This window comes from Saccostrea cucullata, unplaced genomic scaffold, assembly GCF_032062105.1.
Source record: "Saccostrea cucullata isolate Sc308-1 unplaced genomic scaffold, CSIRO_AGI_Scuc_v1 ctg305, whole genome shotgun sequence".
Lineage (NCBI taxonomy): Eukaryota > Metazoa > Mollusca > Bivalvia > Ostreida > Ostreidae > Saccostrea > Saccostrea cuccullata.
Window position 1 is genome coordinate 1,122,501 of NW_026938238.1, and position 20,124 is coordinate 1,142,624.

At 33.7% G+C, this 20,124-nt stretch overlaps 4 protein-coding genes across 5 annotated transcripts in view; 1 reads left to right on the forward strand and 3 right to left on the reverse strand.

Moving 5' to 3' along the window:
• LOC134249734 (protein toll-like) overlaps positions 1 to 1,626 on the reverse strand; it is a 2,908-nt gene extending 1,282 nt beyond the window's left edge. Inside the window, exon 1 of the mRNA XM_062732083.1 lies at positions 1 to 1,626. This exon is cut by the window's left edge and continues 1,282 nt beyond it. Coding sequence (XP_062588067.1) covers positions 1 to 1,396 — 1,396 coding nt within the window. The 5' untranslated portion in view covers positions 1,397 to 1,626.
• Positions 1,627 to 4,571: 2,945 nt separating this feature from the next.
• LOC134249710 (A-kinase anchor protein 10, mitochondrial-like) lies at positions 4,572 to 13,706 on the reverse strand. The gene is made up of 15 exons (XM_062732057.1): positions 13,533 to 13,706; positions 13,141 to 13,254; positions 12,943 to 13,035; positions 12,240 to 12,290; positions 11,594 to 12,193; positions 11,287 to 11,385; positions 10,994 to 11,078; positions 10,323 to 10,446; positions 8,700 to 8,836; positions 8,445 to 8,589; positions 8,187 to 8,301; positions 7,914 to 8,094; positions 7,712 to 7,791; positions 7,414 to 7,454; positions 4,572 to 5,807 (listed from the first exon to the last, which is right to left on the reverse strand). Exons 1-15 carry the CDS (start codon positions 13,555 to 13,557, stop codon positions 5,697 to 5,699), a joined length of 2,001 nt encoding a protein of 666 aa, XP_062588041.1. The 5' UTR covers positions 13,558 to 13,706; the 3' UTR covers positions 4,572 to 5,696.
• Positions 13,707 to 16,002: 2,296 nt separating this feature from the next.
• On the reverse strand, positions 16,003 to 17,743 carry LOC134249712 (uncharacterized). Of its 2 annotated transcripts, none has more exons than XM_062732059.1 (3): positions 17,576 to 17,743; positions 16,808 to 16,898; positions 16,003 to 16,628 (listed from the first exon to the last, which is right to left on the reverse strand). In XM_062732059.1, exons 1-3 carry the CDS (start codon positions 17,683 to 17,685, stop codon positions 16,233 to 16,235), a joined length of 597 nt encoding a protein of 198 aa, XP_062588043.1. In that variant the 5' UTR covers positions 17,686 to 17,743; the 3' UTR covers positions 16,003 to 16,232. The 2 variants fall into 2 exon arrangements, with proteins under 2 accessions (XP_062588043.1, XP_062588044.1); XM_062732060.1 differs by lacking the exon at positions 17,576 to 17,743 and adding an exon at positions 17,005 to 17,066.
• Positions 17,744 to 18,011: 268 nt separating this feature from the next.
• On the forward strand, positions 18,012 to 19,825 carry LOC134249713 (uncharacterized). The gene is made up of 4 exons (XM_062732061.1): positions 18,012 to 18,224; positions 18,302 to 18,359; positions 18,589 to 18,694; positions 19,059 to 19,825. The coding sequence occupies exons 1-4, from the start codon at positions 18,172 to 18,174 to the stop codon at positions 19,328 to 19,330; spliced, it is 489 nt and encodes a 162-aa protein (XP_062588045.1). The 5' UTR covers positions 18,012 to 18,171; the 3' UTR covers positions 19,331 to 19,825.
• Positions 19,826 to 20,124: the final 299 nt, after the last annotated feature.

Below are 20,124 nucleotides of genomic sequence, written 5' to 3' on the forward strand. Positions count from 1 at the left end.
GGTCCACAGTTTTAAAACGAGGCGGTATTTTTTGTAATGGATTTCCATGGAGGGTTAGTTTAACTTCATTTACTACAAGCGTGTTTGCGACGGACTCCGGAATGTTCTGTATATTATTTTCTGATAGATCCAAGTGAGAGACGCGCTCCAGATAAGACATGTTTTTAATTTCTGATACCTGATTTTCTTTAAGAATTAATGTTATATTTTGATCATTTGGAATCTTCTTAGGTAATTGAGTCATGTTTGTATTGGTACAGTTGACAACAGTTCGATCTCGGCTAGGTTGTTGGTAGCAATGACAACCCGTGGGACAGTCTTTGGTTATGTTAGTTATAAATCTATCCAGCTGTCCTTCTTTCGTAAGCCAGGCGATCGACTGGTTTGCAAGCTCGGGTGGTTGGAAGCATTTCACATCGAAATAATCTCTCCAAACTTTCGCGATTACTTCTTTTGATAATTCAAGAAAAGGCACCATTGTGCCGTCACACGTTAACTTACATCCTCTTATATCGAAACCGAAGCTGAATACTTTCCCAAGCTGTGTTAAGTCTGAAATACCAAGCTTGGTGAAATCTGGGAACTTGGTAAACAAGTTTCTTTGCAAATTAACAATCCCTCCGTCACCAAGGCTGGTCTTCAGATCCACCTTAATGGTAAGTTCGTTCGTGAGCTCTTCAATTTGATTGTCGTTATAATTTATTTCACAAAAAGGATTTATAATGGCAAAATTTGTAATGTCAAGACTTTTAAGGTGATTGTGACTCACATCAACAAAATACATTCCAAGCGTGGAGCCAGATACTGTGTGTGGTTCAATCCTTTTTACTTCATTAAGTGAGAGATCCAGTACACGTAGATTGGACATTCCCTGAAATGTGTCATTGCTAATTGTTTTTAACTTATTTCCTTTAAGAATTAAGGTATCCAAATTAGACAGGCAATTGATACCCCTGATGTCCGTCAATTCATTCTCAGATAAATCAATTTTGACCAAGTGTTGAAACGAACAAATGTTTTCAGGAAGGGAGGCAAGAAAGCCGTTTTTGTGAGTGAGGCTTTGTGATTTCGCCCCTCGAATATCTCCAGAGGAAACAACCCAACCTCGACCAAGACGGCTGGTGTATTCCAAAGAAACATGTTCCAGTTCGTTTTCAATTTCCCAAAGAGGCACTGCTGCACATCGACATATCTGGTTCATCCGCTGTTTTTCCACACGCATATTACTTAAATCGCAAAAGTCATGATTACAATTTGTCGGACAAAATAAATCAGTTCGATTATTTTCAGGGTCTTGCCATTTAAAGAAACCGACAGGGGCACTTCCATTTGACATAACTGGTATTGTCAAAATCCAAAACACCGTTAATGATATTATTTCAATGCTTCTGATCATTTTCTGTGTTCGATTTTAAAGAAGATAAGCAACAAGTGCAGTCGTTTGCACGTTCTTATATAGATTTCTACCTGTATAAATAAATACTCTTTCTCCTGGTAAGAATTCCCCTTCTTTCTGATTTATTATGTTGGGTCTATTTATAGCATCTTGAACGGTGTTCTGTATATAAGGGCATGGATAGTTTCCTTTTGGGGCGGGTATTTGGTAAAGCAAACAAATACCAATACGCATAACCTAATCACTAGACCCTTGTGACGACAAAATTTAGAAGGTACTTGCGCAGCAACCTTTTAGTATCAAGAAAAAAAAGATACATTGCATAATAATAATATCTAATTTAAAAAAAATGCATTTTTAAACATGAACGCAATGTAATTTCACATCAGACTGAAATGTAAGAGAAGCATTCGTCTAGTTATGTAATCTTTATTTCAGTAAGTTAATTTGAAACGGAAGGGAATTACGAAAAGTTCCTTTAAATGATTTTGTGCAACGGGCACTATAAGCACTTTTGCTTTTCATACTTGCAAAATTCTGGAAATCATTTATATTTTACAGGGGAAGAAAAAATAAAACTAGGCGACTCAGGGAATACAAAGCTAACCAGAGTTAGAATGACCGTGTTTCATATATGCTGTATACTAAGTGTAGAAAATCGGACATTTTAATAAGGACGCGTGGAGGTTTCATTTACTGACCAAACAAACAGGTGACCTCCAATGTCGCCCGAATTTCTACTTCCTTGTCCGGAAAATTTAAAATAAAAAAACGGTTATCTTAAGTTTATTTCAGACCAAAGTAAACCGATTCCATTTGAATGTTTATCAAAATGATTAATAAGTTTTTCTCTTTACGTATACCCAACAAGCAGGATTAACAGCAGAAAAAGGTTTTAAGAAAAATACATTATTAAGTTCATTATTGTATAATTGTGCTTTCATTTTAAAAGCGTTTAACAATTTAATATACATTAATATAATATTACGTACAGGGAATTTATGGACAGGGGACAGGGAACCATAAATTACATGCCTTTTTCCAAAAGGAAAACCGACAACTCAGACAAATAAACATCTTCTCAACAATCAATTTTATAAAGCTGCAACTCTTATCAATATGTTTGTTCGTTATATCAAACAGTTTGAAATGAAGTACGTGTGTCATTCTAGAGATAACCGAAGCAGGCATAATGTATATTTAAATGATGCAGAACTATTATCCTTTCCCAAGAAAAAAAAAATTTTGACGCTTTCTGTGCTGAATTTCAAATACTAGTACACTATTTGACATATATGAAAGCAGTGCATGTTTCTGACACGTTTTTCTAACCTTATCATTCTTGGACCTTGGCATGATAAGAGAAGTCCCGAACAGAGAGCTTCCTGGAGGCTTCTCATTGGTCGGATCTCAAAAGACATGTTTGAAAATTATCACAGTTAGCAAATCTTATCAACGTTGAAATTTTAACGTCTTTTACCGATTACGGCAAAATATATTTAAATATATATTTTTAAAAAAAATTAATAATTAATATCAAAACAATTTTAATTTTAAACGGTTTGTGCGACTTTGTGGTAATTTTAAACAGGATTCATGTTCAAATAATCATCATTTCTCTTTTATGGACAATTCATTAACTTTAAAAAAAATTTACCCTTCAAAATTTAGTTCAAAGAAAAAAATATATTCACTTTCTTTTATCTATTTGTTCCTTTGTAGTAATTGTTTGATTTAAATAATATATATTTTTTGTATTGATCATTTGATTTGCTTACAAATCACAGTGTTTGAGTAATGTTGATGACAGAGTAATACCCAGCAACATTTAAATACTTCAAGAGCTGTGTCAGTACTTGACCTACCCTGATTTAGGATATTATATTCCCCTGGACTTCAAAGACATTTCTTGACACCAATCATTTTGATTTTAAAAGTTTTATACAGCTTCCCCCTTTTGAAAATACTACATGTAGTACTGACGTATAGAATTTGCTTGAACACATTTTTGATTTATTGGTAGAATTCAGCCTTATAAAGGTAAGTCTCTACCCCAAAAAATCTCTCCTTTTTTAACCCATTACCTGACTATCTCAAGTTTTCACCGACACTTGAACATGGAATTATATTTTAAACAATTTCCATGATTAATGAATTAATTTAAAAATAGTAATATTGTCGGAACATTCTATCAGCAACATTCAAACCAAGTCTACAGGTGCCCGTGACATTTCTGTAATTTTAATGCTACAGCAAAGTTTGAAATGAAAATATCTCAAAAAGATTCACAGAGAATAATATGGTAAGGCACAAGCGGGTGATGGGAAAGTTTTCAGAAACGTGTTCAGATAAAGACACTAACACTCAAATACTTATCACTTACATTTGATAAAGTTTACTTGAAAATTATGTAATTTGGCAAAATATGTCAGCATGTAAAAATACCTTGCTGGATCTTGATAAGTCTGACTCATAAAGTCACCAGAACACAACCTCAGGATTAAAGTACAGCTGATCAGTGTGAGGAATTACTTCCTCTCTCTAAATCTGCCCTTTACTTATTTGTAGAGTTTTGTATTAATTTATACAGCACAGACACTTGTTTCGTATTCAGGGCACCCCTACTTATTTTTAAAAATAAGAAGGAGGTTCCCCGTAAACAAAACAAGTGCCTGTGATATGCAGCCTCTCTTCTATAAATGTGATGAAAAGTTAAACTGCCAACTTAACAAAATAAGATTACAGGTTCTTCACCTGCATGAAATAACCCATACCAAATAGTCCCATTCTCTATAATGTAAAAGGAATATGTGATATGTTGCTGGATGTGTAAGAAAAGTAATTTAGAACTCATTTTATTTTTAATACATCTGAGCTGTTCCATCTCAGACTTGAACTCTTGACCTTCCACTTGTTGAATCTCACAGTAACCGAGTCACCATGTTTGTGTCCAATTGAAATTCAAATATAGATCAATATGTATAAGGGGATTAAATAGAAACAACAGCAACATTGCCAAGATATGTTTACAGATATGCCAAATTCTGAAGTGGTGTTGTTAACTCCACTGTATCAGTAATCAGTGTGTGAGCATCTCAACAAGACAGATACATGTATTTTCTAATAAACAAAACCATCATTCTACAATGCAATGCCTAAAACTGTTAAAGTAGAATGTGAGCTGGGATATAGATTTTATTGTAGTATGTTCAATCATTTTGATTCACAAAAAAATAACTTGTAAAACAGCAGCAAACAACAATAATGTAATCATTTATAACAAGAAACTGGCTGTTTCTTAATTTATCTGGCTTACAAAGTCTGCCAATAGCAAGTTATGTAGAAAAATACCTTCTGTTTTGGCACCCATTGGTTAATTCTCATTCAGACACTAATAACGCTCCGAACCATTCATAAAATACTATAGCTGCACAAGTTACACTGCCATTAAACATCTCATAATAATTAAAACTTATATATACATGTAATTTGTATTTTAAAAAGAACAAATCAATCAAATAATTCTTGTACATAGGAAATTTGTCTGTAATTCACTCATGGGCAACACTTTTTGGATTGATATCATCATTAATGACTGCATACAAAGTCTTGGGTGCATTCCAAGACATATAAAGTATTACACTGCTTCATCTACTAGATTGATTTTGATAACATTCTTACACATTGAACATTAACTTTCAAACATTAAATAAAACAAAATTAAATGCATCATCCTGGCACAATTTCATAAACAATTCAGTACAATTGTATTGATGAAAGATTTCATAGAACTTCTGTCCTTTGAAGAACCGAATATTTCTAGAATTAAAACAAGATACGTCTGTATAACACTAATGCCCCCATGACATTAAAGTTTGAAATATTATAATGTCTATGAAATGTGGAAAAAAATGATTGGAAATGAAACTAAAGAATATCAAATTACATTTTTGTTTTCTTAATATGTGAGTATTAAACCACATATTGAAGCTGCTTAAAATGGGAAAGAACATCAGAAAAAAAAGATTAGTACTTAACAATAAGGGAAAAAAAAGTCTTTCTCAAAATTGAGTCAATAGACAAAAAACTCAGATTTGAACTTAAATAGTCATCAACAAAAAAAAAGTCAAGAAGCAAATAAAAAGTCCTCAAACCTAACTAGGATGAAAAGACAGATGGAAAGGGGATAACAATTTATACCTGACCATTTCATGGCAGGGACATAAAAATATATTAAAACCTTAACATATTAACTTATCAAAAAACAAGGTATTGCACGATTTGTGGCACCTGTTGAGAATTAAGAATCGGGTGGTGGATCAAAGGTTTGCATAGCACCAATAGCCTGAGTTACAGAGGTGACATCACTGATAATCTTCTGGGCAATCTGTAGAGCCATGTCCTCCTGCTCCTACAATCAATCATTGATATATATCCGATACTGTAGATTACTTTAAATAATATTACAAGGATTTAATTATCACATAATTTTACGAGAAGCACCACTTGCAAAGAAATAAAATAAATTGCTTTTAATTTTATGGTGCTGAAATTATGTTAAATATTTTGTTCAACCATTAACTTGAAAAATATTGTTCTCACAATTTCATGTTAAAGAGGCATTTCACAACGATAAAGACTCGCAAAAAACCAGAAGTCTCTGTCGAGACTGTAGCTCTACTGGTTTGTACTGATCAAAAACCGATGCACAGAATTATGTATCTTAGTGTAGTCTACTTGTGTGATAAATTATATTGAAATCAGACCAAAACTGTAGAAGGAGTAGCATTTTAAAGGAATTCCACAGAAAATTCTACTTTTAGTAACCATGGCAACACCGTTCATTGAAATCAAAAACCGATGCACTATTATATGTAAATTAGTGTAGTTTACTTGTGTGCCAAGTGATAATGAAATCAGACCAAAACTGTAGAAGGAGTAGCGTTTTAAAGGAATATCTCAGAAAATTCTATTTTTAGTAACCATTGCAACACCGCTCATCGAAATCAAAAACCGATGCACTATTTTATGTATCTTAGTGTAGTCTACTTGTGTGCCAAGTGATATTGAAATGAGACTAAAACTGTAGAAGGAGTAGCGTTTTAAAGGAATTTCTCAGAAAATTCTATTTTTAGTAACCATGGCAACATCGTTCATCGAAATCAAAAACCGATGCACTGTTTTATGTATCTTAGTATAGTCTACTTGTGTGCCAAGTGATATTGAAATGAGACTAAAACTGTAGAAGGAGTAGCGTTTTAAAGGAATTTCTCAGAAAATTCTATTTTTAGTAACCATGGCAACATCGTTCATCGAAATCAAAAACCGATGCACTATTTTATGTATCTTAGTGTAGTCTACTTGTGCCAAGTAATATTGAAATCAGACCAAAACTGTAGAAGGAGTAGCGTTTTAAAGGAATTTCTCAGAAAATTCTATTTTTAGTAACCATTGCAACACCGCTCATCGAAATCAAAAACCGATGCACTATTTTATGTATCTTAGTGTAGTCTACTTGTGTGCCAAGTTATACTGAAATCATACTAAAATTGTAGGAGGAGTAGCATTTTGAAAAATTGTTTACAGACAGAGACAGACAGACAGACATACGGACGGACGCTGGATGCATTACTATCGCATAAGCTCTTCTGGTCTCTGACCAGTAGAGCTAATAAGGAATCTACAGTATATACATATACATGTAAAGGTAACTGGATTCCCCATTTATCCAACCTGTAAATTCATGTCCTTTCCACCTGGCCCAAGTCCTGCCTAATACTGACAGATGATACCCTACTTTTCTACTGTATTTAGATTTTAAGGAATTTTAGATTTTGTGCTTAAATATATTTATACCAAACTGCATATACAAACTAGCAAGATTACTTTGAGAAAATATTTTTCCCTTCCTTTGGCAAAAATCAGTTTTAGTATATGCTGTCTTTCATTTTTTTTTAATCACTTGTGTGATTTTTGGCCCAAAGAATGTGTTCTTTCCCTAAACTTTGAAAACTCACCTTGTCCTTCCCTTGTTTTTTCTTGAAAAATCCTGAGTTGCCTGTAAAATCATTATCATTATATTTGTAAAACATGGATATACTTTTGTTCAAGTAATGCATTTATTTGAAGTTATGAAGTTTTATATAATGTAATCACTAAATATTCAGTGTTGAATTTCAATAATTCTTACATCTATATCAATTCTATTTCTATAAAAACCATTCAAAATAAGCTCAAACTCTCATATAAAGACAAATATCTGTAAATTGTAATCATTATCTATACATTTAGGTGTTTAAAAACATATATCCCTACCTTTGGCTTTATCAATTTCTGGCTGGGGATCTAATTCAGACATAAATCTACCAAGTTCATCCACTTTACCCATTGACATCCTGAAATAAACAAAAACATTTTTTATAAAACAACCGCTTTCAAGGATTGACAAATTATACATGTATATCAAATAAGCAGAATTTTTCCACTTTTACAGAACACTAAAAGATATAATTTTTACCCTGGACTTGGTCTTTTCCAAAGTAGCTCTGGATTAAGTAGCCGAGGGTCGACGTTCATGTCTGTTTCCTGGAGGGGGGAGACAGACTTGCGTAGGTGACTGGTGTCCATTGCTAAAAGTGTGTTCTTAATGCTCTCACTCCCCACACTCTGTCCACTGTGTACGGACATGGCATCACTGTCTGTAATCAAGGATCAGAATGTGTTATACCTTATCATGCAGTGAGCTATAAATAAAAATGATGACACATTGCACAAGAACAATGTTGTTTACCTTGTCTTTTGTGTCTGGTTTGTTTTGGTAAATCTGTTGCTATGGTTACTGTGCTGACTAGCTCCGATAAATATTTGTAGTAAATCTCACTTTGTAAAAAACTTGGGAAAAAGGACTGAAAGAAATCAATAAGGAGATTACTTCAAACAACAACATGTGTTTAAACTATGCTTTCCTTTTGTCTGAATATTTGCAATGACACTATTCTTTATTTTACCTCAGTACCCCCTAATACATTTTGGAATGCTATCAACACACCTTTTCCATTGTGCGGTAAACAATGTGCTGGGTTTTGGCAAAACAATCTGGCAGAGGGCCTTCCTCTCGACAAATGTTCCCTTCCACTTCAAATCGAGTTTTATCATCAAATCCAAGGGGGTGGGAAGCTTGTAGAGAAAAATATCTGGAACACAGAGAGAACAGGTGAATATATACAAAATGTTTTCACTTTGTACGTAGTGGGCACTCTTTAGTGTATATCCCAGGTGAAGCCGTTAACAATCAGTTACATACTTGTCGTACAGGACCATGGCATCACTCTGGGCCTGCATGCCATCGTAGGTGCCCTCAAAAGACATGAGGTGCTGCCGGAAATTGTCCACAGCCAACCAGAACTGGAGAAGTTCAGACCCACCCTCCTGTTCCATGTACTGCAAAGTCAAAACATGGGAAATATTGTAAGAACTTACATACACATTAGTCTTGTCGTCCGCAGTGGTTAGAGCATCTGCTCTAGAGTTGTAAAGTAAGGAGTTGATCCTTACGTAGCGAGTTCAAATCCCGCTGTGGGACATGGAGACCGGTCCTTTGGATGAGACCATATAAACCGAGGTCCCATGTCGCAGTAGGTGCTAGCATGAAAAAGACCATTCACTGCTCAATGGCCCTGAGTGCCGAGTAAAGGACAAAACTTGTAGATCTCCAATGGCAAGTGGTGTCGATATATGAGCGAAAAATCCTTGAGAGGGATGTTAAAACAACAAGCAATCAATCAATCATTCATCTATATCAATTGCCATTAATTGCACATCATTTGATACATGTTTTATGATGCAGTAGTACTGACTTCTTCCATTTTAATATTCAATTAAATATTTTAAATATTTGTAATTGTGTGATTATTGTTATTAATTTAGATTATAATATAAAGGTCTGATGACACATTCCTTGAATTCCTACTTTGTGACTCTTTGAAACATACATTTACCTAAAATATTTACTAATAGGGTTTCCCATGACCAGATAAAAGAATAATTTTCCAATCATGAAATCAAATATCCTTCATGCATTTATACTTCGGCAACAATAGAAATCAAATTTTTGGAAAGTAAACTCTTGATAAAAATTGTTTAGTTTCTAATGGCACTGTGGTAAAATACTGTACCATTGATCAATATTATTGACACATTCAAGGAAAATAACTCAATTTTCTATTTTTTTTCAAAATGAGATAGAAAATTGAGTTATGCCCCTTCTCATACACAATCCATATTTCTTGTAAAACAGTTTAACTTTTATGAATTAACTTTAATAAAAAATGTTTGGAATAACACTATTAAAAGTGAAGTATGGTTTACAATTATTGCTAGAGCACCTGGGTATAAAAAAAATCTGGATATTATTTTGATGAGTGACATGGAAAAAAAGATATGACACTTGTTTCCAGTGAGTCTCAGAGAATTTATTTTTTTGGCAACAGAAACACAAAAAATTCTTTTTTTTTTCTTACAATCATTGCTTGACGCCTTATCTGGCTTTCAAATTTGCAATAAAATAAACGTGATACATGAATACATGTATTATAATTCAAGAAATTTTCATTAGGACTAATTCGAGCATTTCCACCTCTTGAATCTTGCACACGTTTGGTAACAATGTTACAAAATGTAACAAACATCACCTTTATATTTTGTGATGAAACTTGTAGAAATAGTATTTACATTATAAGTTCTTGGAAAAATTTTAACATTATTGAAGAATGTGTTTTCAGATCTTAATACTGAAATATCAAAATGCATACCATGAACACTCATATACTATACCAAAATATTGCCAAAGCTCGTGAACTGCTTTTATATTCAAGCATCAAGTGCGATACACCTCTGAGAGAGAAAAATTATAAAAATACATACATACCTCCATAAAGTAAAACATTGCACCATCATTGTACAAGATATCAGATAGAGTGATCTGCCCATTGGTAAGAAGATGAACTTGGTGTTTGCAGAGAAATTCGCTTGTGGAGAAATCAGGAAAATGACTGCAACAACAAAACATTTGTTTTTGTCATTTGAAAGAAGTACCAGTATATATAAATAATGTGAAAATATTAAGCCTGTACTTTTTTATCAACAAGGTAATTTTTTTTATAAAGTTTAAGAAACGGATATACTGTAAATCACTTTTTATTCGCGAGAACTTTATTTTCGCATAATTACGCGAGACAGTGTGCTCGCGAAAATTTAATTCTCGCATATAATAGCATTCCTTAAGCTTATATAGAGCAATAACCACTATTTGTGAAAATTTTGTCTCGCTCATCAAGAGTCAATGACTATCTCGCGAAAATAAAGTGATCTACAGTAATGCTTCAACTACATGTGTAAAATAAAAAATCCAGTGGATTTAAAAAACAAAAAGTCCCATATCATTATGCAGGGGAAGTTATATTTACGAAATACTTTCAAAATCAACATCAAATACAGTAGAAATATCTATCATGGATGTCTATCCCAGTATCTAAACATTTTGTCTATTAACAACACATGATCTCTGTATAATTACATCCCTATACTCATTAGTCTTACTCTATTTTCATGACATTCAGAACAAATTCCTGGCAGTCTGCAAAACAGGCCGGATCCACCTCTCCATCCTCTCGGCAAATTTTGGCTGAAATCAGAATAAATAGATTTGAACATTTACATCACATCACTTATTATAGATAAACATGTACACTGTTGGCAAAATGATATAATTAACATCATTTATTAAAGATAAAGCATGTACACTGTTGGCAAAATGATTAATTAACAAGGTTTACTCTGATGATTCAGATATATCATTGTTATACTGATGAAGCAATAAATGAAACACAGACCCATGCATCTGTTCCTGAGTTCATCTGTAATCTGGACAGGACTAGAGGCATCATGGGAAAGGTATTTCTGGAAGATGCTCACTGCATCCCTGGCAATGCCTAACGGTTAGATATACTCACATATTTTACATACATGTAAACAATGTACATATGGAGAGAATATTATTTTTAACCATTGAGATAATTCCATTAACTGGTCCATATACATATGTTTATCAAGTTTACCTCTGTTTTTTTTATATAAGAATTATGGGCAAGTTCTAAAGTTTACAATATTTACAAAAACCATAGACAGCTGAATTCGTACTTTTCTTGAGTTTATCGGCAAGTTCCTCCATTGGTAAGTTAGTCCTTTTGAGACTCTCAGTTCTCTTGATTGCACTGGTAGATACAGCATCACTAAGTCTACATTCCACGCTTTCTCTTGTATCACAGTCGGGGCCGGACGATCCCGGCAGGTGCTTGACTCCGAGGTCTATAGGGGTTGCTGGGAGACTTGACGGCTTGGATTTTATCACAGTTTCTAACATTGCTGACTCTGGTAAATCCAGTCTGGACTTTGACTGCCCTGTGTCATATGAGATCCTAGTTGGCACACTATTGGTTTGATTTTCACTTTCCACCAGCCCAGCTGAGTTCTCCTCGGTCAGTGTATGGTTAGAACCAATACTTCCAGTGTCCAGTTTATCCTCTGTCCCCTGTTTAACACTGGCTGTTGTGTCAGAGGGTGAGCGGTAGTGTTTGCTGGATAATGTTGACCTCCTGGCAGAGTTCAGGGAGTGGCTCCTTAGTCTACTCCAGGTGGAGGCCTGGAAACTCTCCGCATCCAGCCAGAATTTAATGTACTGGCCGGCCTTCCTTGATTCTAGGAATTCAATAAAACAGGACATTTTTTTTAAAGGGCATTCTTGTCAAAATTTGCCAAGAGAATTTCCATGTAATAATAAATATACTTAATGATGTTAAGGTTTTAGAAAGCTTGGAGTGTCGATATACAGGGGATACTGATATTTTGATAAATTATAAAACTATTTTAAAAAATTAGTATTTTATTTCCTAGTCATTAAATCAACATGATAAATTATAAAACCACTGCATTTTTTGCCTTGACATTAAATCAACAAATCATTCAAATCATGTGTGCTTTGAAATTAATACTTGAAGTTCATCAATATCATTCACTAAAACTTTACAAAAAAATAATACATGTACATATTAAACACTTTTTTTTTTACAAATAGTTGTGTAATGCATGTAACATTTACATTTTATTAATTGCATAACAAAGTCAGAGCTATATCCAAAATATGCCAAGAACTTAGAACTAGCAAAATGAAACATGCATGAATAAATATACTTAATGATGTTATGTGTGTACAAAACTATTATGTGTGTACAAAATGTTTGTATTTTATTTGCCAGATATGCTATTATACTATGGGCTATGGCATCCAAAAAATAAAATTAAATGAACATGTATAGAAAGTTGATTTGTTGTATACAAAGTGTTCTAAAAAATAATATTTTAATTGAAAGTGTAGCATTTCCAAAAATTATTTGCTGATGAACAAGCAGGTAGATAGTTGGATGACTCATGCTAAAGCTTTTCCTAAATTAAGTCTCTGGTCTACAATCACTAGAACTACATGTATGAACAGATTAATGTCCACTCACCAAGATCTCCATCATCTTCAACGCAAAGCTGTATTGGCCCAATACGACTTCTCCCTTCAAAGGATCCTCCTCGTTCTAAAAAAAAAAAAAAGAATGCACAAATACATCATCTTTCAACATAGGTAACATCAATACCTGTATTGACCTACTGCTTTCTAAAGGCATCTTATATGACCCTACCATCACTTATTTCTCCATTTACTAGTTCTACTTTTCTAAGGCTCTTTGTACTTTTTTGAGAATTATTTCTTTTCAGAGATGTTTCTGTGGGCTTCTGTTGATCACTTTTCTTATCTGAAAAGTTAGAAAGATCGCCGTATAAATCATCTGAATTACACAATTTACAAGTATTAGTAAATATGAAAAATTGAAAATAAAATAAATCAAACTGAAACCAGAGAAACTACTTCGCAATTATAAAAGCATAAACTATCATTAATGTTATATATTAGCACATATTTATTACGAATTTACGCATTTTTTTCGCATTCATCAGTTTAAATCATAAATTGAGATCGGGAGATACGCCTCCAAAACACAATAACGCCTGACCCCGGGTGTTTAACACTTACCCTTTCTTCTACTGAAGAACGACATCCCTCATCCGATGATGCAATGTTTATCTACATATCTATACAAATGCAATTTCTTTTAATGGCAACAAAGATCTCAATTTTTCATGGTAAACCCATGTTGATTTGATTCGCAAAATACTCCTGACGAATTCACTTCCACCATATTTACGTTTCAACGAATGTCGATCCCGATCTTATTAAACGCTCTCTCTCTCTCTCTCTCTCTCTCTCTCTCTCTCGTCTACTAAAGAATTGTGTTTTTAGCTCTTTTGAATAGTTTACCAAAGTTAATGAATAGGTATGTAATTCGAGATACATGAACATTAACAGATACATTATTTTTATGTCGTGTTCTTTTTTGATTTACAGTCAAAATACCGATTAAAACAAGCTCGAATCCAGGGTTGCAATTCCATTCTCTTTCCCGGATGGGGGGGGGGGGGGGGGGCATGATTTGGGAAATTGAAATTCTGTTTTTGTTTTTGTTTTTTTTTTATCATATATATTCTCAAATAAATCTTTGTTTGCTAAGGTGGATCCTCGGAAAGTCACGATTTGAACGAACTTGAATCTTCTCAATTTAACCCGACGATGCTTCCATATAAACAGGATTTCAAAGCTTTGCTGCTCTTCATAAGAAGACTTCTAAAGATTTATATCTATATATTTTCTTCAATATGCCTTTGTAAAACTTTGATCACCCATTGTTGATCCATCCTAACCCCGTGGGTCACGACTGGAACAAAACTGAATTTATATATGCTGAGGATGCTTTCACATAAGTTTCCTCTTTTCTTTCTCGATGTATGATTCTTGATTTTTTTTTTTAATCAAAGGATACCATTAACTCTTTTCTAATTCTTAATCCCCCTTTTTTGGAGAGGGAATGACCCCTCATTGAAAACATTGAATTCTTTTCACAAAGGGATATCTAAAAGTGGCAAAATTGGTTGAAATATGTCCAATTGTCATAAAAAATAAGTTAAAAATGAAAAATGTAAAAATACAGCTGAGTATCAAGAAGTTATAGAAAATGTGATCCAATTCAATTAACCAGTCCTACCTCCACCGCCCTACAAACCCCGTTAAATATTTTTTTTAACTGAACAGTTTATTTATTCTTTCTTCCTTTTTAAAGAATTTTTTGGGAAGTTTTCCCCCTTTAAAACCGTTGTTACATGTACTATAGCCTGATATATTGTTTGAAAAAATATTAGGCGTTCAAAGAAAGTAAATCTTTTTGATATCATCATAATTATTCTCTTTACATAATTCACTGCAAATGTTCAATTATTCTGCACCATAAATATTTTTACATTCCAGGGTCCTAGGTCCACTAGTGGACGCTTACAAATGAAGTTTGATATTCTACGGTTTTGTTTCTCATTGAGGGGCACAAGTCAGATTTCATCAATTGATAGAAAACGTTGTTAACTGAGAAAAGTTGACACCCCAATTTATATGATTCATTTTGTCACTGAAGGTTAATTATAATTGATCGAGAGCTATTAATTTCCCGAAAGAAGTCGCTGCAGTTAGCCCGTATAAAAAAAATGAAATAGATTTGTCAGGAGTTCAACTGACATAGCTGTTGAATTAAGCCGATCCTTAGTTGACACCGGGGAAATAAAATCTCTCCATGCCAACAAGGCCGTAACTACCATTGAGGCAAGTGAGGCAAATGCCTAACTAAAATTTTACAGTTTTCTAAACAGTGAAAAGTTTTTCATTGAACTAATATGAAACATAAAATTATGTATCTTCATAGTAAATAAATATTTTCAACTTTTGTTTCAATTTCTCCAAATTGTTCATAGAACGCATGTAAAATATAATTCGAAACGTTTGTTTTGTAAATTGCTTGATTGTTTAACATCCCTTCTAAGATTTTCTCATTCATATTGAGACACTACTACTTGCCGGTGGAGGACTGCACTGGGCTTTCCGGGTCATTGAAGATGATTGAAGAGTGAGAGAACTTTTTTGTGTCATCTCTTACTGTGACATAAAATGTAGGACCTCGGATTTTACGGTCTCATCCGAAGGACCAGTCTCCACATCCTGTGGTGGGATTCGAATCCCGATGTTATTTGACTAATACTGCAACAAAAAAGATTAAATCTTTTGGGAATCCCCCTCCCCCTTGAAACTCCCATCACTGGTGGGACTAAATGCCCAGCACCTTTGCCTCACTAAATATTTGAGCCTAGTTACGGCCCTGGCCAATTTCTTTTAGAACTAAATTTTTTACTCAAACACTGCATTACCCTTATTTGATAATACTGCAACAAAAAAGTGGGGGTGGGAGCTTTCAATGCACATTTCCTATAGAAAAACTTGTCTTCAAAAGGGGGTGCAGCCTGAGGCGAAGATATGGTTTTAATCAGACTGATCAAAACTGTTCAAAACCCCCTCATAACAATTACTTTATTTTTTACAAAATTATAAATTATAACATAAAATTAGATAACATTTCTGAGCCCATTTCCCAACAATCATATCATACATTAAACATAATAAATAAGCATGAATTTTAAAAATTTCCGACAAAAAATGTAAAGAACGGCTTTTAAGACAAGTATTACAGTTTTGTGGACAATTAATACACAGATTATATCAAATAAATTGTCTAAGAATGAAAATTTATATTCTAAGTAATATTAAGTAATATGCTATAATTTTTGCACCGTCCTCGACTCAATAGTAATCCTCAAACGGCATATTTCCGTGCCTGTTGTGTTGGTGTGTTACTCCATAAACTTTGTCTTTTTGTAGATGACCAAATATAGAATACACAGGTTTTCTGTACTGTGACGTCATATAATTGGAGAACGGGTAAAGATTTTCTTCCTTCGGCAATGACAGACGGTTGATGCCTCGCGCACGCGTGGTTTCCGTAGCGGGTTTACCTTGGTTCAGGTACGCTTTAGATATTGGCCAATCCTTGCCCTCTTTTGTCCACTTTGGGACAGCAGAGGTGCCAATAGTGTATTGCCACGGTTGATTGCAGGGTTCGTGACGGTCCACCAATTTAGGAAGTTCTTCCCTGCGGAGTTTGGGAGTACCGGAATCGTACCATTTGTCATACCAAGACTACAAAACACGATATTAAAATATTAAAAAGGTTTAAAGAAAATTCTGGTATTTCATTTCAATTGTTCTTGGAATGAAAAAACATTCAGTAATAAACATTTCTGGCAAAAAAAAAAAAAAAATCAAAAGGCAAAAAAAGTTTACTTTACTGTAAAATGATCAAAATCAGGTTTGTTTACCTGGTGGGACGATTTTTCGGCGATTTTTGTATTGAACTCCTGGTGAGCTATTCTTCCCACTACTTTAGTATATTTGTCTGGAGATTCCCGCCTAAAAAATATCAATCTCAAAATTAAAAAAATATTAATGTAACAAAGAACAAATTTATCGCCTACATGTATATATCATATAAATCAGAAATTGCAAACAAATATACCTTAGTACAGGATACTTCAAGACCATTAGATTTAACATAATTTTTTGTTGTGTACAGTAGTGATAAGAATGCTTTTTCGAAACAATTATTTGACGTCACAATCTAATCCAAACAAATACGATTGCTTTGTAAAACTCAGTTTGATTGGCTAATGGAAAACAAGTCAAAGCTTTTGATTGTGACGTCATAATAAAATGACGCAAAATTTGCTATTGCACCACCAAAAAAAATTATGAGACAAAACGCAGCAAAATAAAACATGAAGCCTAGTGCTGAAGCTCGAGGACACTATCGGAGAATAGTCTTCTGCTGTAGCATTTTGACGCTGCTTGCCCCTCTCACTTTTGATTTCTCTAAAGGTTGATCATTCTGGTGAAGTATGTTAACATAAGTGGATCCAGAATCTTTCTTATGGAGGTCCATCTCAAACAAATGTCATATTCATCAATTATAGGCACTCCCAAGGTTAATTATTTTGGAAATACACACAGTATCTACGACATACTATAAAACTTTTCTGATTATAATAATGTAGTAGATATATGATTGCACCCCCCCCCCCTCTCCTCACCTAAACATTTCCTGAGAGCTGGGGTACCTCGGCACAGTTGGGGGGTAGTTGACATGATAAGGATAGCGATCTTGTCGCCCATTAAAGAACAGCGTGTCTGCCATCGCCATATTTCTGTGTTGTCTGTTAAAAGGTCTGCCTAAGTGTGTGTATTCAGGCCCGCTTAAGATTACAATTGTAAACAAGGCGGAATTTAAAGTAAATTAAAATATGCAGTGCAATGTCATTTAAAATACTTAGAAAATGTACATTACTTATAAAAAGCATACAGATATATCTTATAGAGTGGAAACAGTTTAAATCTCATAGATTTATTTTTATTGTTATAGGTGTCTTGCTGTGTTACTAAGTAGTTAGTTAGTAAACGTTCCTATGGAGAGGGCCCCAAAAATCGATATCGCTTATATCAATGTCATTTATGCCAAACATAAATCTATCGTACATGTATGCTTATCGCTTCGTTTTATGGTAAATCCTCTCTTTCTGATTGAAAGGATTTTTATCTAACTTCATTTTTAACACTAAAAACTTATTTAAGTGTCCCGACTTTAAATTAGTTACAACATAAGTGGCACTCTCTCAAACTTTAAGGAATCATGGCTGCCTCTATGCAGTTCCTGTCAACGCCTGCCAAATTACCGAAAGAATGGTTCGTATGAACAAAAGTAACCAAGCTCTTCTAACTATCGTGTTTTAAATTGTTTTAAACTTAACTTTTATTTTTAGGCAGCCCAAATTACATGAATGGAAAATATACCATTCAAGTCATCCAGATGTTCGACAGGTCTGTGCTCTCTTTTTTTTTATTTAATTGTCTTTATTTTGAATTACATGGTTTTTAACTCTTGCATAAAATTGTATTTCTTATTACAAAACAAAATATAATAAATATGTTTTAGTAATATTTTCAATCAAAAGGAACATTCAAATATCCAGACAGATGCAAGGATTCTAGATTAGTTAATGTATGACGTTTTCACGAATTTGGAATAATTTTTTTTCTTGAAAATAAGGCTGGATGGAGAAAATGGGGTCGTGAACACCCGGACTGGTACGCCAACAGATCGACTTCTACACACACTGACTGGTACAACAGAGAGCGCGACACAATCAGACGAAGTAATTCATAAATAGAACTGAAATAATAAAATGATTTATATATGCCACACCACTCTTTGTCATTGATCTATATAAATGCAAATGGGAAATATTTGCGAACTTAAACGGAAATTTTTAAATGATTGAACAGTAATATACAGATCGATCTCTCAAGTGACGTACATGTATGTAATTCCTGTAACTTACTGTATTAAAGTTCGCGTTTTTTTCGTGTTCATTCACCAAGAAGCGTTGATTTAAATGTCCACATTCCTTTATACACCAGTCAAAATAATCCTCTGACAAACAGATGATTGTATTCAGGCGTGGTATTTTTCCTTATGGATACTAATTATAAGCTTTTCAAATATTCTTTTTTTTTCAGGTGACTACAAATGCATCAACTGGCACTATGAACGACCATCTAAACCAACAAGCCGAGTCCACGATGACTTCATACCGCGCGAAAATGACGTCATGATGAAGGATGTACAAAGGTCAATGCCTCACAACAAGCATTACCTGGGTCAGTTTAGTTACCCCAAACCCTACCCCATGGAGGTACCTCCCCCAAAATGGGGACTTTATAATCCTCCAAATTATGAGGAACCAACAAGGTTCAACCATTTTCCTCCTATAAAATACAACGGCTATTAGGACCATGATAAGTGTAGATTTGGAGGCGATATTATACAATATATATCACTGCATAGATATTAATGAATATGAGAAGAAATCATAATGAGTTATTTGCATTTTACAACTATTTCTGTAGTTTTTGTGGTTATGGCGGTGCTTTCTTAATTTATTTGTAAATAGAAATAAAAACAGAACTGTAGCGCTTATTCGTGTAGAATCACTATATATGTAAGTTTTACCGGGCAATTAATGGTTCCAGTTTTGTAACAAAGCAGACAGTGCTTTATCAGTGTTATTTTGTTTGTTATTTTGATATGTCACGTACCTTAAGTACTGTCTCATTTAGTTGTTATGTTTTTGTTGAATTCATATGTTGTTAATGAACAAATACAATGTACAGATTTCAGCTATATATCTATATAACCGTCCCTTTATTCTCTTTATCAGCATTTCATCTTTGTATTTTCTTTGCCTTTATGGTTCTGTATCAATTTTATGATATATCAATTATTATCTGTTTACAATAAATCTTAAAAGTAATATGTGTAGTTTTTTTTTTCTGAGACTTTTCGCGGTAGACTTTCGAAAGAACGAATTTTTTTTTTGGAGGGGGGGGGGGGGGCTTCGAGAAGACAAAAACCTTAAGGACGTAGTTTGAACTTTTTAATCTTTTCTCATGAAGTTGAAGAGTTCCAATTCTTGAAGGAACTGTGTGCTATATTTTAATGTCTATATATGATGTTGTCAACTTCTTCTAAAAGAATTTTTTATAAAAGAAGCATCTTGAATATATGTTTAGTATTTTTTATATA

Bases quoted from the DNA above. Each gene is read 5' to 3' on its own strand.
- LOC134249710 (XM_062732057.1), bottom strand. From the start codon at position 13,557: ATGTCGTTCTTCAGTAGAAGAAAGG. The intron at 10,447-10,993 runs GTAAGACTAATG...TTGTTGTTGCAG, and splicing joins CTGAATGTCATGAAAATAGA to TCATTTTCCTGATTTCTCCA. The intron at 8,590-8,699 runs GTATGTAACTGA...TCTGTGTTCCAG, and splicing joins GCCATGGTCCTGTACGACAA to ATATTTTTCTCTACAAGCTT.
- LOC134249712 (XM_062732059.1), bottom strand. From the start codon at position 17,685: ATGGCGATGGCAGACACGCTGTTCTTTAATGGGCGACAAGATCGCTAT. The intron at 16,899-17,575 runs GTGAGGAGAGGG...GATATTTTTTAG, and splicing joins AGCTCTCAGGAAATGTTTAG to GCGGGAATCTCCAGACAAAT. The intron at 16,629-16,807 runs GTAAACAAACCT...CGTGTTTTGTAG, and splicing joins CCGAAAAATCGTCCCACCAG to TCTTGGTATGACAAATGGTA.
- LOC134249713 (XM_062732061.1), top strand. From the start codon at position 18,172: ATGGCTGCCTCTATGCAGTTCCTGTCAACGCCTGCCAAATTACCGAAA. The intron at 18,225-18,301 runs GTTCGTATGAAC...TTTTATTTTTAG, and splicing joins GCCAAATTACCGAAAGAATG to GCAGCCCAAATTACATGAAT. The intron at 18,360-18,588 runs GTCTGTGCTCTC...CTTGAAAATAAG, and splicing joins GTCATCCAGATGTTCGACAG to GCTGGATGGAGAAAATGGGG.